Raw genomic sequence first — 27,097 nt, 5'->3', positions numbered from 1 at the left:
TTTGGAGAGAATTAAACATAAAAAGCCTTACCTTGTTGTTTAAACACTTGCTGCTCGGCTGCTTACTGAGAATGATTTACCATTTCCGAAGACTTGTATCCCATATGTTGATATTTCACTGGCTGAAACCCTGTGGTACTTTTACTGAAAGATGTGGTAAGACACATAAAGAAAAGCACAAAATGTCTAGTTGTCTCTTTCCAGGAAAATATTATGATTGTAAGATAAATTATAGCATGTACCACTTGTAACCTAATATGGGTCCATTTGAAATCTTTGATGTGGACAGAGCTCTGGAGATTTAGAAGACCTTGTTATTGATAAGCTTAATTTCCACCACTTTCTAAAGTAATATCTTTGTCTTGACTGAATATGAGACAAGGTTTTGTGATTAATTGTAAATATGCTTCTTGTTCCTGGAGAAATGGTATCTCATCTTTACTGTAAATAAAGGTGACTTGACTTAATTGGCAAGGTAAGTGGAAAACAGCAACAAAACAGGCAGAGTGTAATGAAGCCTTGAGGATGGGGACTGAGGAATAATGGCAAGGTAAGAAGTGTCATGCTTCTTGCCCTCTTCTTTCATGATGAACTGTGCTGATTACAGTGACTCTACCTTAGCTGTTATGAAACATAATGCTCTTTATTATACAGAGCTCTTTTGTTTGCAGATTAAAGATGTTGGCATATTCCTTGTTAGTATCAGGTGTGAGTGGGAAGGTCATTTCACAAAGTACAGTCATTTCTCTATGTTCTATTCATGGTTTTTATCGGTTTTCCTTGCTCAAGTTTAATCGCTTATAGAAGAGAAAGAAACAAAAGGAAATGAGTTGTACCAGGCTCTGTTTTGGAGTTTCTGGAAATAGTGGCTACGTATTGTCTTTTAGAAATCCTATTCAAGTTGGAAATAAAGACAAGTTAATGATGCATTGCAAACGGACATTCCTTACACAGCTGGTAAACACTGTTACTTTTTTACTCTTCCTGAAGAAATAGACTTCTCTGGTGTCTTTCACTCTTCAAAGCAATATAGTGCTGTAAAATGTAATGAACGGTGACCATTCAGAAAACAAACTGTTTTATCTGCCAAATACCACGAGTCAAAGAAGCCATTATGAGATTGAAAAGCAAAAATAAAACAATAAGAGATAATTGTCCAAACCTGAGGATTATCAAAATCTACAGGTTGGAACATGATTGAGAAGAAAGAGTGTACTAGTGAGCTCAGTAATTGCAAAGGGACTGGTATTTCAAGGAAGACCTTCACTGCTGATGATCGAAGAATTCTTATCATAATGAAGAAAAATCCCCGTGCCTGTCCGACAGATCAGAAGCATTCTTCACGAGGCAGGTGTGGATGTGTCAATGGCAGACCAGAGATCCGACCAGTCATCCTCTAACTCCACCCACCTCTGCCTGGCAGAACTTGTCCTCACTTTAAACAACTTCTCCTTTAACTTATCTCTCTGTCTCCAAATCAAAGGAGAAGCCTTGGGTACCCGCATGGGTCCTAGCTACGCCTGCCTGTTTGTGGGCTTTTTGGAGCAAAACATTCTGCAAGCCCTCACAGGCAAGACCTTTCCTCTGGTATATCAATGACTACATTGGGGCTTCCTCATACCTCTGTGATGAGTTTATCAACTTCATCTATTTTGCAACCAACTTCCACCCTGATTTAAAACTCACCTTATTCACCTCCGATAACACTGTCCCCTTCCTGAGTCTCTCAGTCTCCATCTGGGGAGATAAGCTTTCCACCGACATACATTGCAAACTCTCTAACTCCCACAACTACCTTGACTACACTTCCTCACACCCCGTTCCCTCCAAGAATTCTATCCCCTTCTCTCAATTTCTCTGTCTTTGCTGCATCTGTTCCCAAGATGAGGTCTTCCAGTCCAAAATGCCTGCCTTCTTCCACAAACGTGGTTTCCCCTCAACCACCATCAACTCAGCCCTCACCTGCATCTCCTCCATTATCCGCTCATCTGCCCTGGCCTCCTCTGACCCCAGACACAACAACATAGAATTCACCTTATCCTTACCTACCACCCCACCAGCCTCTGCATTCCAACACATTATCCTCCAGAATTTCTGGCACTTACAACAAGATCCCACTACCAGACATATCTTCCCCTTTCCTCCCCTCTTGGCCTTCCATAGGAACTATTTCTTCCATGATTCCCTCATGCATATCCCTCCCCACCAATTCTCTTCCACCTCTTTCCCCCCCACCCCCACCCCAGCACCTTCCCCTGTGGCCATAGGTCCACGCATGCCCACACCTCCTCACCATGGTTCATGAACCCAAACAGGCCATTCAAGTGAAGCAATACTTATGTATTTGCAGGACTGATTTTCTGCATCTGGTGCTCCCTTTGTGAACTTCTCTACATTGGAGAGACTGGACACCAATTGGGAGAATGCTTTGCTGAGCACCTTCACTCTGTTCACAACAGTGACAAAGACCTCTCAAAAGCCATCCATTTCAGTTTGGTGTCACAATCCTATAAACCTAGGTCTGTCCATTGGCCTTGTGTACTATCCCACCAAGACCACCTGCAAATTGGAGGAACAAGACTTGATTTTTCCATCTGGGCACTCTCCAGCCAGATGGCATTAACGTCGACTTTTATGGTTTCTCCTAACCTGCTCTCCTCTCTCCTCCCATCCCCCTCTATTCACCTAGCCATCCCTCCTCCTCTTGATCGCTGCTGTCCCCTCCCTCCCTTCTCCACCTATCACTACCTGTCTTTGCAACTTCACCTCCCCCCCACCCCACACTCTTTTGTTCGGACGCCTGCCAATATTTTTACATATGTTGATGAAAGGCTCAAGTCTGAAATGTTGGTTATGTATTTTTACCTTTTCTATAATAAGGCAATCGAACAACTGAAAAGTGGCAAAGCAGCAGGTATGGATGGAATCCCCCCAGAAGTCTGGAAGGCTGGCGGCAAAACTCTGCATGCCAAACTGCATGAGTTTTTCAAGCTTTGTTGGGACCAAGGTAAACTGCCTCAGGATCTTCGTGATGCCACCATCATCACCCTGTACAAAAACAAAGGCGAGAAATCAGACTGCTCAAACTACAGGGGAATCACGTTGCTCTCCATTGCAGGCAAAATCTTCGCTAGGATTCTACTAAATAGAATAATACCTAGTGTCGCCGAGAATATTCTCCCAGAATCACAGTGCGGTTTTCGCGCAAACAGAGGAACTACTGACATGGTCTTTGCCCTCAGACAGCTCCAAGAAAAGTGCAGAGAACAAAACAAAGGACTCTACATCACCTTTGTTGACCTCACCAAAGCCTTCGACACCGTGAGCAGGAAAGGGCTTTGGCAAATACTAGAGCGCATCGGATGTCCCCCAAAGTTCCTCAACATGATTATCCAACTGCACGAAAACCAACAAGGTCAGGTCAGATACAGCAATGAGCTCTCTGAACCCTTCTCCATTAACAATGGCGTGAAGCAAGGCTGTGTTCTCGCACCAACCCTCTTTTCAATCTTCTTCAGCATGATGCTGAACCAAGCCATGAAAGACCCCAACAATGAAGACGCTGTTTACATCCAGTACCGCACGGATGGCAGTCTCTTCAATCTGAGGCGCCTGCAAGCTCACACCAAGACACAAGAGAAACTTGTCCGTGAACTACTCTTTGCAGACGATGCCGCTTTAGTTGCCCATTCAGAGCCAGCTCTTCAGCGCTTGACGTCCTGCTTTGCGGAAACTGCCAAAATGTTTGGCCTGGAAGTCAGCCTGAAGAAAACTGAGGTCCTCCATCAGCCAGCTCCCCACCATGACTACCAGCCTTCCCACATCTCCATCGGGCACACAAAACTCAAAACGATCAACCAGTTTACCTATCTCGGCTGCACCATTTCATCAGATGCAAGGATCGACAATGAGATAGACAACAGACTCGCCAAGGCAAATAGCGCCTTTGGAAGACTACGCAAAAGAGTCTGGAAAAACAACCAACTGAAAAACCTCACAAAGATAAGCGTATACAGAGCCGTTGTCATACCCACACTCCTGTTCGGCTCCGAATCACGGGTCCTCTACCGGCACCACCTACGGCTCCTAGAACGCTTCCACCAGCGTTGTCTCCGCTCCATCCTCAACATCCATTGGAGCGCTTACATCCCTAACGTCGAAGTACTCGAGATGGCAGAGGTCGACAGCATCGAGTCCACGCTGCTGAAGATCCAGCTGCGCTGGATGGGTCACGTCTCCAGAATGGAGGACCATCGCCTTCCCAAGATCGTGTTATATGGCGAGCTCTCCACTGGCCACCGTGACAGAGGTGCACCAAAGAAAAGGTACAAGGACTGCCTAAAGAAATCTCTTGGTGCCTGCCACATTGACCACCGCCAGTGGGCTGATAACGCCTCAAACCGTGCATCTTGGCGCCTCACAGTTTGGCGGGCAGCAACCTCCTTTGAAGAAGACCGCAGAGCCCACCTCACTGACAAAAGGCAAAGGAGGAAAAACCCAACACCCAACCCCAACCAACCAATTTTCCCCTGCAACCGCTGCAATCGTGTCTGCCTGTCCCGCATCGGACTTGTCAGCCACAAACGAGCCTGCAGCTGACGTGGACTTTTTACCCCCTCCATAAATCTTCGTCCGCGAAGCCAAGCCAAAGAAATAAAGAACACTACTTGACCTGCTGTGTTTCTCCAGCTTTGTGTTTTTACTTCAACCACGATGTCTACAGATTTTCATGTTTTACTCGAGAATTGTTGTTTGGTCACAGAACCCTGCCATTGTGAATGTGAAAGGGCATCTCATTTTCTGCTGGGGTGGCTGTGAGTTAGTCTGTGTGGCCATGGTGTTGGATAATGACTGGAGTTCATTTTAGCCTTAATATCTCTCACAGATTGAAAAAGAGTGAAAACTGATCTCAGCACTCGCTGCTTTGCTATGATCACGATAACTATCTCATCAGGATTCCTTAAACTGTTGAGTTTGGCATTAAACTGTGATGTTTTAAAGTTAGCTCAGAACATCCTGCTTATTACTGTTTGTTGTTCTCAGTACAGCAAAGCCTCTCCAGTGTCACATAAACTAATTTTGTGTATTTTCAAAATAATCAAAATTAAGAAAGAAATAAAATTACATAAGTGATAAAGTGACTTCAATATCACTGCAATCGCAACAGTACTTTTTCCAGAAATTTGAATTGGTCACTATTTTGGTTGACTATTGCCTTTAAAACTTGGTAATTGATAACTCTTGAGAATCCTATGTAAACATTCTTCTCCACTGATTTTACCACTTGTGTAAACTCTGTTGAAATTGGTGAGCAGATGCAAACCGATGAAGAGCAAAATCTCAATTTTTCTGGAGGAATGATAATGAATATATTGTCATATACATTGTACAATGTATATATGCATCACGATTTTTGCTGCAGCCAAAAACAACTATATTGGTTTACTTAATTAAAAATGTATTGTCTCTTTTTAATTCAAAAACTACCATTTTGGCATACAAATCAAATCTTGAAACCCTCAAAAAGTCGCACAAAAAAACTTATACGCTAGATACAAAATTTAGACCTTAAATTCAACTCAAAAACTGCTCGATGTAGATTTAGCTTTTAAGACGGCGTGAAACACCAAAAAAGAACCCATCCTACAACAAATTTTCAAGCTACCAGTATATTAGAAATACATTTCTGGATTTGTTGGTCACTTCTATGACTTCTTTTTAAAATATTTTATTGATTTTAATGAAGAACTACAATTCAATAAAATGATATGAACAGTTACACAAACTAAATAAGACATTCTGTATAACACTAACATACATAAATTGTAAATCATACCCATAATTCATATTTTAAATAATCTATACCTTAGAAAAAAACTCAATAGTGCAAAAAAAAAGGAAAAAAATCTCAAATCCCCGTGTTTCCAGATGCTATATATGATTAGTATTAAAAGAAAAACAAAGGTTAAAAAACAATTATAAAGTAAGATAGTAAGTCATAAATTACCCCATAGCTTCTGGAATCTTATATCTGAATTATTAATTGAATATCAAATATTTTCTGTATTCAAGCTGAGCATGATGTCATGCAACCACTAGTAGGCGGAGCAGCATCCCTCCATTTAAGTAAAATCGCTCACCCCACCAAAAGAGAGGCAAAAGAAATAGCGTGACTCTGAACCAGAGATAAAGAAGAATCATTCCCTCCCAACGTACTGAAGAGGGGCCACCAAAGGATTCGGTATTAAATCTATATTAAAAAATTTTAATAAAGTATAGAAAACCCCTCTCCAGTATTTTTCTAGACTAGGAAAAGTCCAGAACATATAAATTAATGATGCTTCTCCATTCTTACACCTGTTACACCAGGGAGTCATATTGGAATTAAAAATGAGACAATTTAGCCTGAGACAAATGTGCTCTATGTATCACTTTGAATTGTAATGGTCAATGGTGAGAACATAATGAAGAGCTATTAATCAATTTAAGAAATGTGTCCCAATCCACATACGATTATAGTCAAATTTAAATCCTGTTCCCAAGCAGTTTTGATTTTAACTAACAAAGCCTGATTTAAACATAACAATTTCTTGTAAATAATAAATACTGTACATTTTGGTGTACAAGTCCTGAAACCCAAAAAGATCTCAAAAAATGGGGATCAATTTTTGAGACCTTAAATTCAGCTCAAAATCCGGTCTGTGTTGATCTAGCTTATGTCGACAGATTTTCATTGAGATTTTTATTGAAAACAACAACATATTTAGAACTCTTCAAAATCACTCTTGCTATCATCATCTGAAGCAAAGATGACGGCAAGCACATCCATACTGTCACTGTTTAAACAATCATCATATAGTTCCCAGTCTGTATCTGATTAGGTGGTTTCAGCTTCGTCGTCAGTGTCCACAATAAATCATCTTCTGTGCCATCAATTGCACAAGAGATACTGCACTTTTTAAACTATTTTATCAGTCTCTACTTAACTTTGTCCTATGTCTTGAGCACGAAGTTACACTGCATATCAAGTGATGCAGCAAACATTGCTCCGCCTTTTGTAAACTACTTTTTTTGCACTCGACATCCATGCGCACGTGGTCTTTGAATGGCTTGTTCAAGCAGACATCAAATCACCCAGGATAACCGTCATGTAAGTATTATGTAGTGCTAATCTACTTTTAGTGTTCTCAGTTAAGTGGCTATGAAACATATCCCAGACTGGCAAACTCCATTCTTTGTGTAAACTGCCTGGCCGCATATTCTACAATTTGTCTCTCCATAGTTTTACACCATTTTCATGAAAATGTACAAAAATACTTGCAGAGAATTTCATTTTCAGTTTAATTTTGTGTTTGAAGATTACCATGGGTCTTAACTTTGTCCCATTGGCCATGCACGATAACACCACAGTAAACCTGGACCTTTCATGGCCTGTACTTCTGGTTTAACACCTTTCCATTCCACTGTTCTATTGCCTGTCGTGACAAAATTCATGGGGGTTTCGTCCATGTTTCTGATATTTGCCAATGTAAACTGATGTTTTTGCCAATTACATATAATAAACTGGTGAAAACTTACAACCTTATGATCAAGATCTTTTGGTAGTTTCTGTGCAATTTTTGCTTTTGGGCCTAATACCAAATTTTTCCTGTACATGAAATGATTGCACCAACCTACTGTTGACTTCAAAATCATCACTGACATTTGAGTGTGACTTGGCCCACTCCAGTGCAAATGTTCTTAGTTTATTTTGGGTGACTATGTAGCAATCTTGCCTTTGTTCACATACCCATTCTGCAATGTGATTTTCCAACTCTAGCTAACAAGTGATTCCATTTCTTAAAGAACATTGCCTTTTTGGTATGTTTCGTAAAGTCTTTTCTTTCTTCCTCCAATCTCTTATCAACTTCTCATGCACATCAAATTTTCTTGCAGCAGCTCAGTTGTTGGTTTTCTTGACCATTTCTACCACTTTCAACTTAAAGCTCGCTTCATATTTTCATCGCATGCTGTGTTGTGTCGATGGACCCTCTATGATAGCAATCACCTCCAGCCGATGCCCACAGATCAATCTGCGTAATCTTCGAGGGTCAACATATATACGCCGGTAAATGGCCCATCTCAGGCATTGTGAGCTTTGAGGTCGATTTATGCACCGGTCAACAGGGAACTTCAGGCAGCCTGAAAATGGGGTCGACTTGTCCGCTGGATATACTATAAAACCCTTAAAACGAGGCTGAAAAATGGGGGTTGACTTGTATGCCAAAGTATACAGTATTAAATGTTTACAAAAGGGCATTAAGAGAAAAAAAAATCATCTACAAAATTTGATTCAGACTCTCTTGGAAAATTAGAAACTTGTGATTCAAGAAAATGCCAGACTTGCAAGTATCTAAAAAAAATTGATATTTAGGCAAGTTAAATTTAGCAGTAAGCTGTACAAATGATGCCACATATCCATCAATGAACAGATCCTTAAAGCTTCAAAAATTCAAATATCCTTTCGAGACCATCTTTGAAAAATAACAAAGAGGGTTGAAAAAGGTGATTGGATATGATGGGGCTCGAGAGAAAAAAATGATTAAGTACAAAATATTTTCTAAATTGTGCTCAAATTCTCATAGAATATTTAACAATTGGATTATCTATGAACTTAGCTAAGAATGGAAGTGAAGAGCCAAGAAATGCTGAATTAGAAACATTTTGGGGGGGAATTCAGCTCCATTGTAATCCATAATGGGTGGTCAGAATGATTATGATTATTTCTATTACTTTTAACTTAAAACTCACTTTGTTTGTTCATTGTTTTGTTGGAGACTCCATGATAACAACCACCTTCCAGCAATGCCCAACAGCTCAGTCAACATGACTTTTGGGGGTCGACTTGTATGCCCCATATATGAAAAAACCTTGAAAATGGGGACCCAACTTATCAGAAGGTCGACTTATACGCCTAAATATACAGAAGATAATCAATATCCTGGTGCAAGAAAAGAGTGACTACAGTGGTGTTACAGCAGTCTCTAATTTGGATAACAAGGATGAGGGTAAAGATCCTGATTGCTGTTAGAAGTAAATTGCTCTTGAACCTAAAAGTATCTTCTGTACTTTCTGCCTAAAGGTTTTAGTGAGAAGAGGATGTGACCAAGGTGGGGGTCCTTTCCCATGGCTGTCTTCGTGAGGCAGCGCCTCACATAGATGTTTTCAATGTTTGGGAGGTCAAAGCCTCATAAAATGAAAGTATAGTATCTTGAATTGATGCTTGTAAAATGTGTTCTTTAACTGGATGCAATAGTTACTTTAGCTCCACCTGCCACTTCCTTAACTAGTTTGCTGCAGGTTTGTTGCAGTTTTTGTTTTTACTAATGTTTCTCAGCCCAAAATATTTGACCAAACCATTAAATCCTTTATAGTTTGCTTTGACACTCTTAAATCCCTGCAATTCCCATTACCCAACTATAACCACGGTAACAGTTGAAATGCTTGTATTATTGCACAGCAACGTAGGAATGTACAGGGCCAGACAAGACCCTGTCTGGCCCCAATGTTTGAGGAATATATTATTTTACCACATGTATACTCTGTTAAAAGCTTCTCCAGATACTTCTGCAACGTTTTGTTGATGGCCTGATGCAATATCACCACTGCTGCCCAACATTCTCCTCTTCCCACTACCTCTCTCTTCAGTGGTGATCCAAGCTTCAACCTCACTCCACAAAGAACTAAAAATCTAAATAGTCTTTTCACCTTGGTGAAAAGACCTCTGCCAGTGTTTTGATATATTCAACATATCCATACCATGTTGGATGTCCTCGATCTTCACCTTATCTCCAGTGGAAATATTCATTTAGATACTTATTCTCAACAATCAGAATCAGGTTTAATGTCATGAACATGTGTCCAAAGCATTGCTGTTTTGCAGCAGCACTGTTGTATATTACAGGTGCAAAAACTGCTATAATTACATTTTAAATAAATAGTGCAAAAGAAAAACATGTGAGGCAGAGTCTGTAATTCATTGTCCATTCAGAAATCTGACAGCAGAGGGGAAGAAGCTATTTTGCTAACATAAGGTGTTCGTCTTCAGGTTCCTGTACCTACTCCTTGATGGTAGCAGTAAGAAGAGGGCATAGCCTGGGTGGTGAGAGTCCTTGAGGATAGAGACTGCTTTCTTGAGGCACCAGCTCTTAAAGATGTCCTTAATTAAGTGAATACTAATTCCTTTGACGGCACTAGCTGGGTTTACAACTCTCTATAGCCTTTTTCTGTCTTGTGCATTTGCACCTCTATACCAGACAGTGATGCAACCAGTCAGATTTCTCTCTATGCTACACCTGTAAGAGTCATGGTTGATGTACCAAAACTTTTCAAACTCCAAATGAAGTATAGTCGCTGGCGAGCCTTCTTCATGATTGCATTGACATGATGGCCCGAGGATAGATCTTCAGGGATGTTGACACCCAGGAATTTGTAGTTCTTTACCCTCTCCACTGCTAATCCCTCTACGAGGACAGGTTTGTGTTCTCCTGGTTTTCCCTTCCTGAAGTCCACAATCAGTTCTTTGGTTTTTGCTAATATTGAGTGCAAGGTTGTTGTTGTGACATCACTCAAGTAGCTGATCTATCTCACTTCTATACACTTCCTCTTTGCCGTCTGTAATTCTGCTGACAACCGTGGTGTCGTTGGCAAATTTGTAGATGGCATTTGAATTGTGCCTAGCCACACAGTCATAGTTATAAAGCATTGGGCTAAGCACACATCTTTGTGATGCACCTGTGTTGATTGTCAATGAGGAGATGTTGTTACGGATCTGCACTGACTGTGGTCTTCTGATGAGAAAATCAAGGATCCAACCTAGTTTTGAAGCTTGACCATTATTGAGAGGATGATATCAAAGTGGGTGCTCTTTGCTGTGCCCTTCCGAAGTCCAGAATTCTTTCTTGTGACTGAAATTGTGCATAGTATACTGGGAAGATTAGACTAGAGACTAATATTCTCCATTAATGATCTAATCCTCTGATTATAGACTATTATTAATGTGCACACTGGTTATTGAGCCATAAGTACCTTTGAATCAGTCTCCTGTTTGATTATGTACAGCTGTACCACTGAACTTGTGCCATACCATTAAGCTGGTGTTGCTATTGTTTATTGATCTATTGCAATCTCTTCATTTGGCTCATTTACAGGTAACTGTGACTCACCAGATTGTTTCCGTAATTTGCTCAGGGCCTCTGTTCCTTGTTTTGCCGTTCTTCTAGTTCTGTTGATGTGCAGAATTGGAAAATTTTTGTTAGGATTTAAGTAAATTGGTCCCCTTGTGTTATATTAAATTTACAGCTATAATTTAGGAATAAATTGCTCCTTCAAGGCCAGGAGAGGAAGTAAATTCAATGAGATGCTCAGGTTTTCTGATGTTATTGCAGTGGGTAAGAAAGTAATATAGGAAAGGAAGTACTTTAACTGTAGTCAGTGTCACATGGTAGAAAACAGATGCAAATTCACAAATAAACAGCAGAGCAACTACCACCAAATTATCCATTCCCAAATACACTCACGTAACCAATTAATCTACTTGCCCTGTATCTTTGGAACATGGGGGAAAATCAAACCCTCACAAACACATAGAAATCATGCAGACATGGGGAGTATGCACAAACTCCTTCCAGACAGTGCTGGATTCAAACACAGGTCACTGGCGTTCCACTAACACTTAGGCTAACCATGCCACCCAATTTAACAATTGACCATAACATTTGCCTCTTTGTTGCTTACTCCCATAACCTGTTTAGAGTCAAAGGGCATCCCACCTTGAGTCCCATTCTCCTTCTTTCTCAGAAGATTGTGATTTCCTGTACAAAAAAGAGATGTGGGCATGAAGTCATGAATGATACAGAACTACCTGACGTGAGATTTTGCTGTGTCGAAGAATGATTTCAGTTTTACAATTGGTTCACCATCCTTGGGAATGCATAATCTGATTATGGTCATTCTGCTGTTTATCTGTGTTTCATACCACGTGATAGTGGTTACAGTTGAAGTATTTCCTTTGCTATTGCATGCTGTCAGACACGCTGAGCTCATGAAAGATGTAACATAAATGAAAACCTGCACTTTCTTGCAATCTTTTTGTACCCTTCTTACTGGTCATTTTCTTACCCACTGCAATAACATCAGAAAACCTGAGTCTCTTGTTGAATTTACTTCCTTAGCTGGCCTTGAAGGAACAATTTATTCCCAAACTATACCTGTAAATTTAAAATAACACAAAGGGACTAATTTACTCAAAACTTAACCCTAAATGCTAAATTCATCTTCATCCCTCTGTCTACAGAGAAAGTAAAACAAAATGGAATTACTTTACATCAAAAATTTACTCAAAGGTTCCTTTTATAGTCACGTAATAATACATTAAAAAATCTCATGTTTATGATAGAGCAGCTGGGTTAGCGTGTCAGCAACCTGGGTTCGAATCCGGCGGAGTCTGTAAGGAATTTTTACATTCTTCCCATGTCTGTATGGGTTTCCTCTGGTTGCTCTGGTTTCCTCCCACCCTCCAAAACGTAATTGGGTATAATTTGGCAGCATGGGTTTAAATGGCCAGAATCTGCTTCAACTGTGCTGTAAATAAATTTTTTTTAAAACTGTATTCAACTTTTGTTTACCATAAGACAAACAGAGTCACCATGAGCATTGCCCGGCACCCCAACAATAGGAAAAAGAGAAGCAAAAGAGAGTCCCTTCAGAGACACTGAGTGTCTGTAGATTCGCCTACAGTGTTCCCACAGCCTCTGCGGCCGCACAGACTCCATTTCAAACCATCGGCAATCCAAGCTCCAGATCAAAACCTCTTATTCAATCAAGAATCCTTCAGCACCCAAAGCTCTTCGGGAACCTTTCTTTCCCTCAGTATCCTCTCAAATTCTGATTGATACCTGGTCGCCAGGAGCCTGCACTACAGCCTTCAGCCGCTGAGCCCACATTGGTCCAATGCCATGGTTACTAGCCTGTTGGGTCCTCTCCAATGCCTATTTAGTTGACTAAATTAATGTAATTTCTGAACATGTATTTTGCTGTTGGCAAGTAGGGCAAGAAGGTGTGTTCACTGGAGAGGAAGAGGCTCTGTGATTCTTGTCCCCGACAGGGATAATGCTTAAAATATTTTTAAGAGTTTGTTTGTCAGATGTGATTTAAAATAAAGGCTCCATCTCCCTAGCAATGTGCAGATTATATGGCATATATCCAGCAGCTGTGAATATTTTTCCATCAACTGTTTTGCAAACAGATGATCTGGTCATTATCCTTTTGTTGTTTGTGGGAGATATCTGAGCTCCTTGGCTGCCTTGTCTCCTGGAATGCAACAAAGACCACACTGTATCTCACTTTGGGAAGACTTGATTTTATGAAAATTGTGATAGAAATGCATGTCCTTTATTCTACTTCACCTTTCAATGTCATCATGGTTGATCCTCTGTCTCAAAACCCACATTCCCCCTCTCTCCTCATACCCCTTCATTTCTCTGAGTCCAGATTCATTCCAGTGTCTTTTATAAATATATTCAACCACTTTTCTTCTGCAGCTTGCCCGTGAAGGCATTTTGTCTTATTTCAATCTTTAATCTCTTATTCTGTAACAGGAGAAACATCCAATCAATTATCCCCAACAATTTCCATATTTTGTTGAGATCAATGCTCATTCTTCCACACTCTAGTGAATAAATTGCTAGTCAACTCCATCTCACCTCATACAGTGATCCTGCCGTTCCTGGGAAAAGTCTTCACTGTATTCTTTCTCCAGCACCTTTCTTTGGTAAGGAGACCAAAACTGCACACGCTATTAAATATGGTCTGTCCAGTGCTCTGTGTAAATTACCAAGACTATCTGTACTCTTGCAATGAAGGCCAACATATTGTTTGTCATTTTAATGGTGAGCCATCTTCTGTTCAGAAATTGCCTGCCACCAGTGACTGCAGTAATGTGACACCCAAGTCTCTCTTTGTACACAAATGCTCCCCAGTCTAACAATCTTTAAATAATACACATTTTTCCTGCTGAGGTTAATAACTTCACATTTATCCACATGAAGCACATTCTGTAACATTTGTGCCCACTCACTCAATCTCTTTAAGTCATCTTTAAAGTCTCTTTGCATCTTTCTCCAAATTCACAATCCCACTTACTCTAGTGTCGCATATTAAAATATTATATTCGATTCCTTTCTGCAAATCTTTATTTTTTTTTTAGACTGCAATGTCAGGTAAACCACTGAAAAAAATTAACATAATTGCTGCCTCTGTGGAAGTTCACACTAGGTGCCCTTTTAGACTACAAGTACCTGAGTGCAACAGTCCCGTGGTTGGATGTGCAGTAGAGTGGATGACCGACAACATTTTTCTAGTACGATTTACACTGCAGGCTTCCTCCACAACGTTGTGAGGGTCCTGCAGGATAAATCATGGTGCAGGAATTGACTCAAAATTCCTGCATGTTCCTTTTTAGACTGCCCGTGTTGTGGCAAAATTCCTTGATTGTGCCATTACATGCCTGCATTCTATAAAAAGAAACCCTATTGATGTATAATAGGAATAGCTAAGGCCCACGCATGATTTCCCCTGTGATGATGTCCAGCCCAGATTACTACATAGTGGCACAGTTAGTGTAGTGGTTAATGCAATGCTAAGACAACGACCTGGGTTCGAATCCAGTGCTGTCTGTAAGGAGAGTTTGTACTTTCTCCCTGTGTCTGTGTGGGTTTTCTCCAGGTGCTCAAAAAACAGAGTTGTAGGTTAATTTGGGCGTAACTGGGCGGCACGGGTTTAAATGACTGGAATCGGCTTTGAACCTAGAAACTACAGCTCTGAAAACAGGTTATTTGGCCCTTTCAGTCTATGCCAAAACATCATTCTACTAGTCCCACTGACTTGCACCCATTCCATAACCCTCCAGACCTCTCCCATCAATGTATCTATCCAATTTACTGTTATAAAATAAAAGATAATTTCTTCCTACTCTCTATGTTGTCCAACCAATTTTCAGTCCATATTAATATATTACTCCCAATGCTGGTTGATTCCTTAATGCACCATTGATGATTCCAAAAGACTGAAGTTGAGCAAACTAATAGGTTTTATTTGCAATAGAACAAAGGCACGTCCATGCTCTCGAATGTCCTGCACTGGGGAGGGGGCTGTGGATCAGACAGCTTTGTTCAGGAGCCTGTAGGAGGGGCCACAGGTATAGTTGGCCTTTGGGTGTGCCCAAACAGATAAATATATACATTCACTGGTTTACCACCTTCACCCCTTTTTTCCAAAGAATCCAGCAGGTTGAAGTAATAATGATAGTTACAAATTAAGTCTTTCAGGTGGTCTGGTTTTTTGCTGTGACTGTCTTAATATCGGCTGTGATTGTGGCACAGTGGTGGGGTCCTGGGCAGTCTGGGGTGCCTGTGTACAATCGTTGCCGTTGAGTGGTGGGTATGTGGTGATGAGTTTGGTGTGTCCTCTGTAGAGGGTGAGGTAATGTGCCATGGCCCAGGTGCATCATGGTGGCTAGGGGTGAGGGGGGTGTAGATTGATCAGTGGAGGTCTCCAATGCCCCCGAGGGTGCCAGATCCCTAACGGAGATGGTGACTTCATGCCCATCAGGGTACACCACATAGGCATATTGGGGGTTGGCGTGAAGCGACCAGAGGCTCGGACTTATGGCTCCTCACATGCTTATGGAGTAGGACTGGCCCAGGGGATGTCAGTCATGCCGGCAATGTGGTCCCTGTCGCAGATTTCCTGGCAAAGGAAAACACGTTTGTGTGGGGTGGAAGTACAAAAGAGGGACCTGATGGAGTGAAGTGGAGTGCCTCTGGGAGGATCTTTTGCCAGCAGGAGACTGGAAGGTCCCTAGACCACAGGGCTAGGAAGACAGCCTTCCAGACCATGCCTTTCTCCCTTTCCACCTGCCAATTCCCCTGGGGATTGTAGCTGGTGGTCTTGCTCATGGCAATGCCTCTGGCCAGCAGGTACTGGCACAGCTCATCGCTCATAAAAGAGGACCCCCAGTTGCTATGAATATAGCTGGGGAAGCTGAATGGACTGTGCAGCTGTCGTATCAGAGCAGGGAATGGCAAACTGAGAATGGAAATGCTCATCAATGAAATTGAGGAAGTACATATACATTGTGGTCTGTGGAGGGCAGGGGTCTTTTGGAGTTGACCCTCAGGTGTTCAAAGGGTGGGTGGCCTTTATCAACTGTCCTCTGTCTGGCTAGTAGGTGTGGTTTGCACTCTGCTCAGACCTGGCAGTTTTTGGTCATTGACCTGATCTCTTAAATGGAGTATGGCAGGTAGTGGTAGAGGAGGCCATCCGCCTCGAACCCAGTATATTGGTGGTCCTCTGGGTGGATAAGGAGCTGATGATATGTGGATTTCAGGTCAATGGCAGAGTAAACCTGATACTGTGCGATTTGGTTCACCATATAGGATATATGGGGGAGGAGATGCATGTCTAGTTGCGTGTACCATCTTGTTCTTCTCCCCATTCCTCACTACTACCACTTGTGCTCTCCAAGGGCTGGTGCAGGCCTCAATGGTCTCTCATTAAAAGGCCGCTGCACCTCCACCTGAATAAAGGCCTTGTACCCAGCACTGCACCGTCTACTTTTGGTGGCTATGAGTTTACAGATGGGGGTGAGATTGGCGAACAATGATGGAGTGGTGATTTTGAGTGTGGAGAGACCACAGATCATGTACAATCAAGTGACTGGGTTGCTGGCTGTTTGTGATATTGAGGGGGTGGTGGTAGTGGAGGGGGGGATGGAAATGGGCAAGTTGAGAACTGCTGGTTATAGGCAGTGAGGGATGGATGGGGCCATCAAACTCTATTGTGATGCTTTTAAGGTGACATTGAAAATCAAGTTCCAGTAGCATGGCAGCAAGAGCTGCGGCATCACCAGAAGTTTAAAGTCTTTATAGTCTGTACCCTGCATGGTCATGGTCATTACGTAGAAGACACGGACATCCGCCATATGGGACTTTGAGGCCAAAGAAACCTTTTGGTTTACTGACCTTATCTTAAGGGTGTAGCGCTGCACCATGTCAGGATGAATAAAGCTCTCTGCGCTCCCACTATTGAACAGGCAACTTGTCACGTGGCCTTTTACCTGAATATCCATCATTGACCTGGCGAACTGATGCAGGCTGTCCTGGTCGAATGTGATGGAGACTAGTGTCGGAGTGTTGCTTGTCATTGCAGAAGAGAAATTGCTTGCTTATTTGGAAGATGGTGGCCCGCTTGCAGCAATGCTGAGTCCCAAAGATGGCGCCCCGCATGTGGTGCTGCTGGGAAGAGATGTGGATCTACATACCTTATCATAGTGTCCCTTCTTCCCACAGCTGGAGCAGACTGTGTTTCCTCAGGTGCTTGCCCAGACCACAGAAGTAGCACTTCAAGTGCTCCCGGAGTACAGCAGCTATGATTGGGTTGCTTATGGAACTTGGCGATGGTGGTAGAAGGCATTTGTGGAGTACTGTTGCCACAGTCAGATCGTTAGCAGGGCAAGGGGGTGGCGGTGCATCCCAAGATGCCAGCACCTGTGGAAACCATGAGGTGACTGAATTGTCGGTTGAGTAGGCCTCCATATTCTGATGGGCCACCTCCAGCGTACCTGCCAGTTCAACTGCTCTCCGCAGGCTGAGCTCCCCTTGCTCCAACAGTCTTTGGCGGATCTAATTCGACCTGATCCCTGCAACATAGTACTTCGCAGCCATCACAGCCTTACTTCACAGGCCCTTCTGAGGGTTCACAGGTACTCGGCATTTGACACCCTGGGTCACTCCTTTTGGGTTACCAGTAGGGGCCTGGTATAGACTTTGTTAATCTTTCGCAGGTGCTGCCCTTTACAATGTGCATGGCCTCCTGCTATGATGTGGCGTCCCTGATCATCGAGTATGCCAGGGTGCCGATTTGGGAGTGCAGTACCTGTAATCCGTCGGTCTCTGACCACACAGTGGCTGAAGATGCCTGCGGGAATGCCTTGAAACAGGGTAGTCAGAGTTCAAAGTTGGTAGATGCTTCAGATGATGGAGGGTCGATTTCCAGCTTCTCTGGCTCCAGGATCTGCTCCATTGTAAAATTTATAGCAAATAAAATTGATGCACTATCAATGACTCCAAAAGACTGAAGTTGAGCAAACTGATAGGCTTTTATTTGCTATAGAACAAAGGCACATCCATGCTGCTCGACTGTCCTACACTGGGGAGGGGGCTGTGGAACAGTCTCTTTATTCAGGAGCCTGTGGGTGGGGTCACAGGTACAGTCAGCCAATGGGTGTGCCCATACAGATAAATATATACATTCAGTACTAAACCACAGTTCTCAAAAAAGTAGATTTGTCAAACATGATATCTCGTTCAGAAATCCATGTTGATTTTTTCTAATCCTCTGGCTATTTTCTAAGTGTTTTACCTCAATTTTTATAATTGCTTTTAGCATTTTTCCCACTACTGATGTTGGATAACTTGTCTGCAGTTCCTTGTTTTCTATCTTCCTTTTTTTAAAATGAGATTATATTTGTTCTCCACTTTGCAAGAACTTTTCCATAATGTATGTAATTTGAAAATAATACTGATAATGAGGTTGTCATTCACATTGTACATTGACATGTACACTGAAATTCTGACTTGCTGCAGCTGAACAGGTACTTGTAAAGAAAACTATAATTATAAATTAATTGAATGAAATTAAAAGAGATATTAAATACTGGTACACAAGATAGATAATATATATTCACATCGATCCAACCTTCAAAGAGTGATTTGCAATTGTGAAGACAGTCTTTTTGTGCTGACAGAGCAGTCTAGGATTTGTGTACCAAGGGGAAGTTCAAGACCCAATAACTGTAGGAAAGAAACTGCTCTTGAACCTAGAGGTGTTTGTCTTCAGGCTTCTGTCTGAAGGTAGCAGTAACAAGATAATGTGACCAGGAGAATTTTGTTATTGGCTTTCTCCCATTCTAACTTCCTGATACCAATTTCTTTAGTTCTCTTTCATGAGGGAAATAGAAAGATCAAGTGAAGAGGGTAGGAGTACTGTATTCAGCAAGGACTAGATGGGCTAATGGCATGTGTACAATGTTTAATTGTTTGCACTGTGAACTAAAACCAAGTAACTAGTCAAACTATCTTCCAAGATACAGAAGGAAAGTCCACAGCAATATTTATGATGGAAGAATTGCATTTCCCCTTCTCAGTCCACATCACCTGAAAGCAGTGACTCTTGTAGGTTTAATTTCAGTCCCCTTGAGAACCATTCATTGACAGAGCCATTTCTTGCATGTTGGCCTTTGTATTTCCATTTGTTTAATTGCACTTCTTAACTGAGCCCAGGATGATTTTCAGCAAAGTAGCTAGACAGGGTTGGTGTGCAAAAGTGCGAACTGATCAGTTCTCCCACCCATGGGTATAACAGACCCCACACAATGTGGAATATTTGTGATGCAAGCCATTGAGGGAGTCGGATTACTTTGTATTTGGGCTGCTCACAGCTTTTTATAACATCTGCATGATGAATATAAATATAATAGTGGCAGTCTTTATTATCCAATAATTAAAATAAAAATGTTATTACCAGTGGAAATATAATTTGTATTTACAACATGGTAGAAACTGATTTTAGCCATTTAAACCTATGCCACCCAATTAACCTACAACCTAGTAAGTTTTAGAGGGTGGGAGGAAACCATAACAGCTGGGAAATACCCACACAGACAAGGGGAGAACGTGCAAACTCGTTATTGACAGTACTGTATTCGAACTCAGGTCGCTGGTGCTGTAATAATGTTACGCTAACTAAGCCTAAACACATTGAATTAAAGAAAATATCTGATAAATTTCTGCCAAATTTAGGATTTTCCACCTTGCTATTGTTGAATTCATCTGCATTTTTACAGTGAGCTCCTTATGTTAGCTGTTGCCAATATTACTTACAAATAAAAATAAAGCTTTAATAATCAGTGACCCTTCAAATGAAAACCTGTTAGGTTTCCTGTCAACAAGAATAAATTTTCATGTGTTGTTTTTCTAAATCAATGGAGTAAAGTTTTCACCCTTGTCTTTACAAGACCCATACAGACAGAACATCAGTCTTTTGTGTGAATGTAAAATGTTCCAAGCTTGAAGAACAGTGAAAAAATTCCCCAAAAACGATCAACCTTTCAAATAACATCCAAAACATCTTCATGTATTTTATTGCTTCTTGTGGGAGTTTACTGTGTGTAAATTAGATGTTTGTTTTATTATTACCACAACTGGCTGAACTGACCAAGTTCGAGACTAAAGTGCTTCAGCAATGTCCATAGATGACAAACAATGTTAAGGAAATGTAAAGCTCTTTTATTGCTCTAAAATGCAAGAGAGAATAAAACTTTTGGGAAAATTTAGGTTATTAAACTTAAAGAACAAATCTTATCTGATCATCTTAATAAAAAGTACAATGTGAAAAAATTATGAGCTTTAATGTCCTACATGTTAAAATGTCTGATTTAACTGATATCTTGGAAAAGGCTGGAGAAATATTGCTGAATCATGGGAAAGGAGTCAATTATTCCAATGAAATCGGTCACCACAGTGATGACACTTGTGAATTGTATCTTCCATAGTTGGAAAAAGTAATCTCCCATCAGCAGCAAAATGTTACCTGTAATTTATTAATGTGAGAAAGAGTATTCCCTGGATTAAAGAAAGACACAGGGGAGCTGACAAATACAAATTAACCTTCAGATTTTCAAAGGACAAAATAGTGTCTATCAGTATGTCATGACAAAGAAAGCTTTGGAAATTGTTATTTACAATTGGCGAATTACTCTAAAGGACAACAGAAAGGAATGTTGGAACAAGGTACTATTTGATTCAGGATTAGGATTCTTTTACCCTCTCTGTTGGACTTGGTTTCTCACAGGAGTCTAATTCTGCTTTGAATAAATTTTCAAAGCCCTTTATATCTTTGGCATATAAATTTTGACTTTTCTGCTATTGCAGACTTTGATCTGAGCATATATGAAATGAAGTTGGCACCAGTTGGTATTGCAACTAACAATGATACAATGTTGGAGTTCTGCCCAAATCCTGAAAAAGGAGGGTATAATTTTACTATCATCTGATCATTAATGGAAGTTTTACGAGTTTCTTTCCTACAAGTAGTTTAGTTTGATTGTACCACAATTTATTTACACCTATTGCCAGATTATAGATGAGTTTTGCTTCATTTGAACTAAGGTTACCCTTTTCTGCAAATGGATCACAATGGTAAGGCAGGCAGCTAAAATGTCTATAAACCTCCTTCAAAGACTCTGTAACTAACTCTTAATCCCAGAGAACAATGCAAGTCTCACTGACAGTGTACTCAACAATTCTGAGGGGCTTTGCACTCAGTTTGACCTCACTAATATTTTTGGTACAAAAGTTTAGGCTGCAGAGAACAATAGGCAAGTCTAAGTGATATGTATGGTGGTAATAAGATCAGTGACTGATCAAAAACTAGAGGAAAACTCAACTGATGCTAACTTGTTATCCAAATAGGGGGATTGTATTTTCTCTAACATTATGCAGGTTGTACATTCCAGGTGGTTTATCAATTGTTCCAAACTATGGGGTGGGCTCAATGAGTGAATTCTAAACCTGTTGGGAAATTCAGAATTGGAGGGGTCTCATGTTTTTGCCATGGAGGATGGTTCCTTGCCTTGTCTATTCTGAACCTATAATTACATCTCCTGCTTTGACACAAATGCAGACACAGTCATCCAGAACTCCTGGAAGATCATCAATGCAGTGAAAGATGACCTTTGGTCTTCCCAAATTTGTTGGTCTTCCAGGACACAGACTACAGGAGTATGTACTGAGGGACACTGAAGCTTGGTGCAGCCAATGCAAGGGCTTTTATGGAGAAGTACCACAGTCTAGAGTCCTTCCACTACCAAGCATGGAGGGGCTGAGACTAGAGGGAAGTCCCTTAAACCATGGATGGGGAGTAACTACAAGGGCACAAATGTGGCACAGTAACAATGTACAGCAGTAGTTTTCAGACTTTTTTCTTTAAGTAACCCTATGCCATTGTTGCTCTGGGATTAGTAGTGGAAAGAAAATGTTTGAAAATCGCTGCTGTAGACATAATTGTTACTGAAATACTTCGCTTGAGAAAAATTGTCATTGACCCATTCCTTTGGAGTTATAATGAGTCAATTAGCTATGATTAAAACAATGGTTTACCAACTTTTTCTTTCCACTCACATACCACCTTAATCACAGAGCACCTATGGCATAGGGATTACTTAAGGTAGTATGTAAGTGGAAAGAAAAAGTTTATAAACCACTGATGTGTAGCAGTATGACACTAACGATGTAAAAGACTTTGCATCTATTTTCTTTTTGTACATTTTTTGTGAATAAAGTATTTTTGGCAAAAAAATCTTTATTGCAAGGCTGCATTAGCCATGATAAATCCTTACAGCCTATCACAAAGCAGACTGGTCTCATTTCAAGATGCTACAGTTTATCAAAGGTACAAAGTTTAAACCAGCTAGGCAGGGGGATTGAGACCAGAGAGTTAAGACAAAGGAGCAGTTGGTGAAAGTTTATATTAAGAATACTTTTACTGTCATGTACTAATAAACAAAATGTAATAATACACAAAGATTGTCAAACCTTTGCCTGCCTTAAAATCCCACAAGGAGACACCACTAACATTACCCGGCACCCTGCAATAAAAAGAGAAAAGGAAGCCAATGTCCCTTCAGAGATACCAAATGTACATGAATTGGACTCTAGTGCTCACTCCCACAGCCTATGCAGTCCTACAGCCTCCTGTTTGATCCATTGGCGAACTTGATCTCCCAGATCCATACGTCCAATGCAATCAGGAAGTTTTCAGTGCCAGAGGCCCCTTTGGGAACCTTTCTTGCACTCTGCACTCCCTTGAATCCAAGACCTGATAATTGGTTTCCACGATCCAATCTCCAGCAACCTGATTTGATCCTTCAGCTACCAGTCTCCAGCACCCAGCAGCCTGTATGTTTCCTTCAGCTGCTGAGCACCTCGCTAGTCCAATGCCATGATCTTCCCTGCATGGTCGTCTCCTAGGCTTCTCCTCAGCTGGGAGTTGTTTCTTTGGTGCCCTGTGACAATGCTAATCCCCTGAGTCTGCAACCTCAAGCATGGGTGCCGCCATAGTGGCTACAGACCTCAGTGGTTCCTAGATGTTTAAAAAAAAATACTGGCCCCTTTATCACACTATTTAATGCCTGTACAGGGTTGTAGATATCACGATCAGGCAGTAGAATCCTGCAGAGGAGCACTGGGTCTCTGCTTCCTGTGTACGCACCAGCAGCAACATTCCTGTTACAATAGCTCTGGCAGTGCCACCATTTTTTGTTTGCTATGTATAGTGAGACAGAGGCAGGATAGACAGTGGATGGAACATAAAAGTAGTAAGTTGAATGGATTGAAATATGTGTACTTTAATGCAAGGAGTATCAACAATAGAGCAGATGAATTTAGCGTGGGTCATGACATTACGACCATTACAGAGACCTGACTGATTCAGGTGCATGTTTCAATAAGGCAGGTTAGTGAAGTGGCATTGCTGATCAGCAATACCATCTAGGCTGCAGAAAATGGGGAGGCATATCAACAGAGACATTGAGTAACATAGGAAGGCAGAGTCTGGAAAGGTGCGGAAATAATAAGGTTGTGGTGTTGAGTGATTTTGATTTTCCTCATATTGATTGGCACCATTTTTAGAGTGAAAGGTTTGGATGAAGTGGAATTAGTTGTGTTCATGAAGGTTTTCTGACACAATATGTGGATAGGTCAATGAGAGGATAGGCTATAGTTGACCTGGAATTGGGAAATGATCCAGGTCAGGTGTCAAATCTCTCAGTGGGAGAACATACATCAGAGAAAGCGATCACAAATCCCTCTGCTTTGCCATAGCAATGGAGAAGGGCAGGAATAGACAATTTGGGAAAGCATTTAATTGGGGTAGGGCCAAATGCTTGGGAGCATAAATTAGGAGCTTGTGTACTCAGGGAAATGTATGGTAGAAATGTGATAAATGTTCAAAGAACATTTGCATGGCGCTCTGCACAAGTATATTCTATTGAGGTAGAGAAAGGATGGAAAGGTGAAAGAACCAAGGGATGTAGAAAATCTAGCTGAGAAGAGAAGCAAAGCTTACAAGAAGTTTAAGAAGATGAGAATTGCTAGAGCTCTAGAGAATTGTAAGATTGCCAGGAAATAACTTAAGAAATGACTTAGGAGAGCTAGAAGGAAGAGGGCCTTGGCAAGCAGGATTAAAGAATACCCCAAGGCATTCTACAAGTATATGATCATCTGCAGTTCTTGTGCTTTGCTAGCTTCTGATTCTCTTCCACTGATACTACCTGACCCGTTGAATTTTCCATTAGTTTCTGCTTTTACTTCATATCAGAACAACTTGGCACTGTATGTTGGAAGTAGTCCAGATCTTTACTGTCCAAGTTCATAGCAGTAGCTTGGCAAGCAGAAACTGACTTGGTAATGAAAAGCAGTCAGCATTATGAAGGATTCTCTCACTAAATGCTTCAGGAAATTGCTCAGAGTATTCTGACTGCGAGGCCACTGCCGAAATGTTCCAGATCAGCAGCTTTCCAGCCATAACACAAATGCAGGGATTAAATTTATAATGCTTGCTTACTTGAGCTTTTTACAACCACTGTGATTATAATGTGCATTCCTTCAGTTGACATCAATAAAGTTTAATATTCTTCTTGCCATGGAAAGATGCCAGGTTTTTATTGGGACCCTTGTGACAAGTTGAAAAATCTTTACATTTCTACAGGAGCCTGTTTAGAAACAGTTTATCATGGCAGTAAATCTGTTATCATTTGCCTCAGATTATTGCTCTGGCCAATGCTGCGGAGGAGAACCAGGCCAAGCTATACCAAACCTTCATCAGGCTGAAGAGTGCCACGCAGCTCATGGTCCTGTTGATTGGCCTGTGGCAGAAATTGAATGGAGATCAGGTGACCATACTGGAAGCTGCATTTCTACCGCTGACGCAGGACAGCCAGGAACTTGTGAGTCTTTTGTCCTTCACGATGGCAGCCTTCTGATGCCAACGCACAAAACCCTAGACTTGGGCTGTGTAATCTCAACCATTACTTGCCCCAATATTCTTCATCCCAGGTTTTCACTTTCTGCTGTTCAGATGTTTTTTATATAATTGAGGAAATTAATCAATGTCAAATGTTGATGCCAGCAGTGGTTTCCACATCCACACTTAAATGAAGCAAAACCGAGTAATCATCCTGCTCTTCCCACGTGGGCCCTTGGATTCCATTGCAAAACTGCAATGGATTTAAAGGAGGTTGTGTGCCATTTAATGTCTCATGGCCTCGTTCCTTGCACTTACCACTCCTACTATCTCCCTGACCTTTGTCATTTTGCTCTCTCACCCTCTCGTGCATACACTCTCTCCCGCATACGCTCTGCCTCCCATGCACTCCTCTCTCTCTCTCTCTCTCTCTCTCTCTCTCTCTCACACACACTCACTAGCTATTCATTGGCCATTTGTCTCATTCTCCATTTCCCTCTGCTTTCTCAGAATTTGCTTCTCCACAGAATCCAACCCTCAATGGCCAAACAAACTACGAAAAATGTTCACCTCTGTGTCATTTTCTTTCTTTCTAAACTCCTATGAAGCCTTCTAATGGCAATGTTAATATGAGGGGTAGCATAGTTCCAATCATCATGGGGCAACCTATTCCCATTACAGATCCTTATGTGGCAGTGCAGGATCACGTAGTTCATTGGTCCTGGCCCTGACTAATCTGACCTATCAGTTGAGTGAAAATCTGGCCATGGTCTTTGGTGAAGGACTCTTGCCAGAAATCCTCTTCCAACCAGCAACACAGCTAAAGTGATTTTTCATTTCAATATTAACATTTTCTTCATTACAATGATAACTACTTTGAAACAAAACACTTTATTGACTACAGAAAGCTGGAGTGTACTAAACTGGCAAATTATTTTGAAACTTTCTGTATTCGATAACTTGAGGCACTTGAGGCACATGTTAACCCATGGAGGAACTCAGCAGGTCGGACAGCATCCATGGAGAGAAATGGTCAATCAACAATTCAGGTCCAATAAAGGGTCTCAACCTATAAAGGTGACCAATTATTTCTATCCACGGGTGATGTGTTCCTCTAGCACAGTTAGTGCAACACTGTTGCAGCACCAGCAATCAGGACTGGAGTTCAAATCCCGTGTCTATAAGGAGTTTGTATATTCTCACCATGTCTGCATGAGTTTTCCCCGGGAGCTCCAGTTTCCTCCACCCTCCCCCCCCCCCCCCCACCATTTGAAATGTACTGGGGACATAGATTAATTGGGTGTAAATTGGGAGGCAGAGACTTGTGGGCCGAAATGGCCTGTTACCATGCTGTAGATTTTTTAAACAATTTAATGATGTTAATCGTGGGATTGGGTCTTTGTTGGATGTACTGATGAACAGACACCATGCCTTACTACTTTCTTTGACTCAGATCAGTTACATTTTGGCTTTAACATCAAACAAAAAACTAGAAAAAAACTGGTACAATGTTTAATTACTTTCTTTAGTAATCAATATTTTCTTAGTTATTGAATAAGGACCTTCATTCACATGCGACTTAATAAATTTGCTCATGCTAATAGCCCCGGAGACTCCACCAGTCAGTCAGCTTGGTGTCTTTAGCTCATCACACAGACTCATCTCTTTTCCTTTCCAGACAAATCTGTCATTGATTTATTACACAAAAGTATCAGTCACTCAACAACATAACTACATATGACATCGAAGGCATTCCGTCTCTACTTGACATTTCCTTCACTCCAAGCAAGGGATGGTGCAGTATGCTTCTGCATAATTGGAAGCATTGACTTGGACCACATTAATTGGTGCTGAGTGTAATTGCCAGCTTAAATCATAGGCCAAATAGTCAGACTCTGTGTTGTACTTCCTGTGAAGCTTAATGTTCCACAATCACTCACGACTCCAGAAAAATTTCCCCAGCATAGATATTCATTGC

The 27,097-nt window shown here is 41.3% G+C and overlaps 1 protein-coding gene across 19 annotated transcripts in view; it reads left to right on the top strand.

The window, feature by feature from the left end:
* The window catches only part of bbs9 (Bardet-Biedl syndrome 9), a 516,876-nt gene that overhangs the window by 295,878 nt on the left and 193,901 nt on the right, over positions 1 to 27,097 (top strand). For 17 of the 19 annotated variants that reach the window (XR_011352170.1, XR_011352169.1, XM_069921046.1 and 14 more), the window contains one exon: positions 24,920 to 25,102. The exons of the other annotated variants lie outside the window; for them this stretch is intronic. Coding sequence is in view for 15 of the 17 variants with exons in the window: in XM_069921046.1 (XP_069777147.1) it covers positions 24,920 to 25,102 (183 nt within the window). In the remaining 2 variants the exon portion in view is untranslated. The remainder of the gene's footprint in view (positions 1 to 24,919; positions 25,103 to 27,097) is intronic. 19 annotated transcript variants of the gene reach the window in all.

This window comes from Narcine bancroftii, chromosome 2 (assembly GCF_036971445.1).
Source record: "Narcine bancroftii isolate sNarBan1 chromosome 2, sNarBan1.hap1, whole genome shotgun sequence".
In the NCBI taxonomy this organism is placed as follows: Eukaryota; Metazoa; Chordata; class Chondrichthyes; order Torpediniformes; family Narcinidae; genus Narcine; species Narcine bancroftii.
Note: the sequence above shows the minus strand (reverse complement) of the source record. Positions and strands in the feature narration are given on the sequence as shown.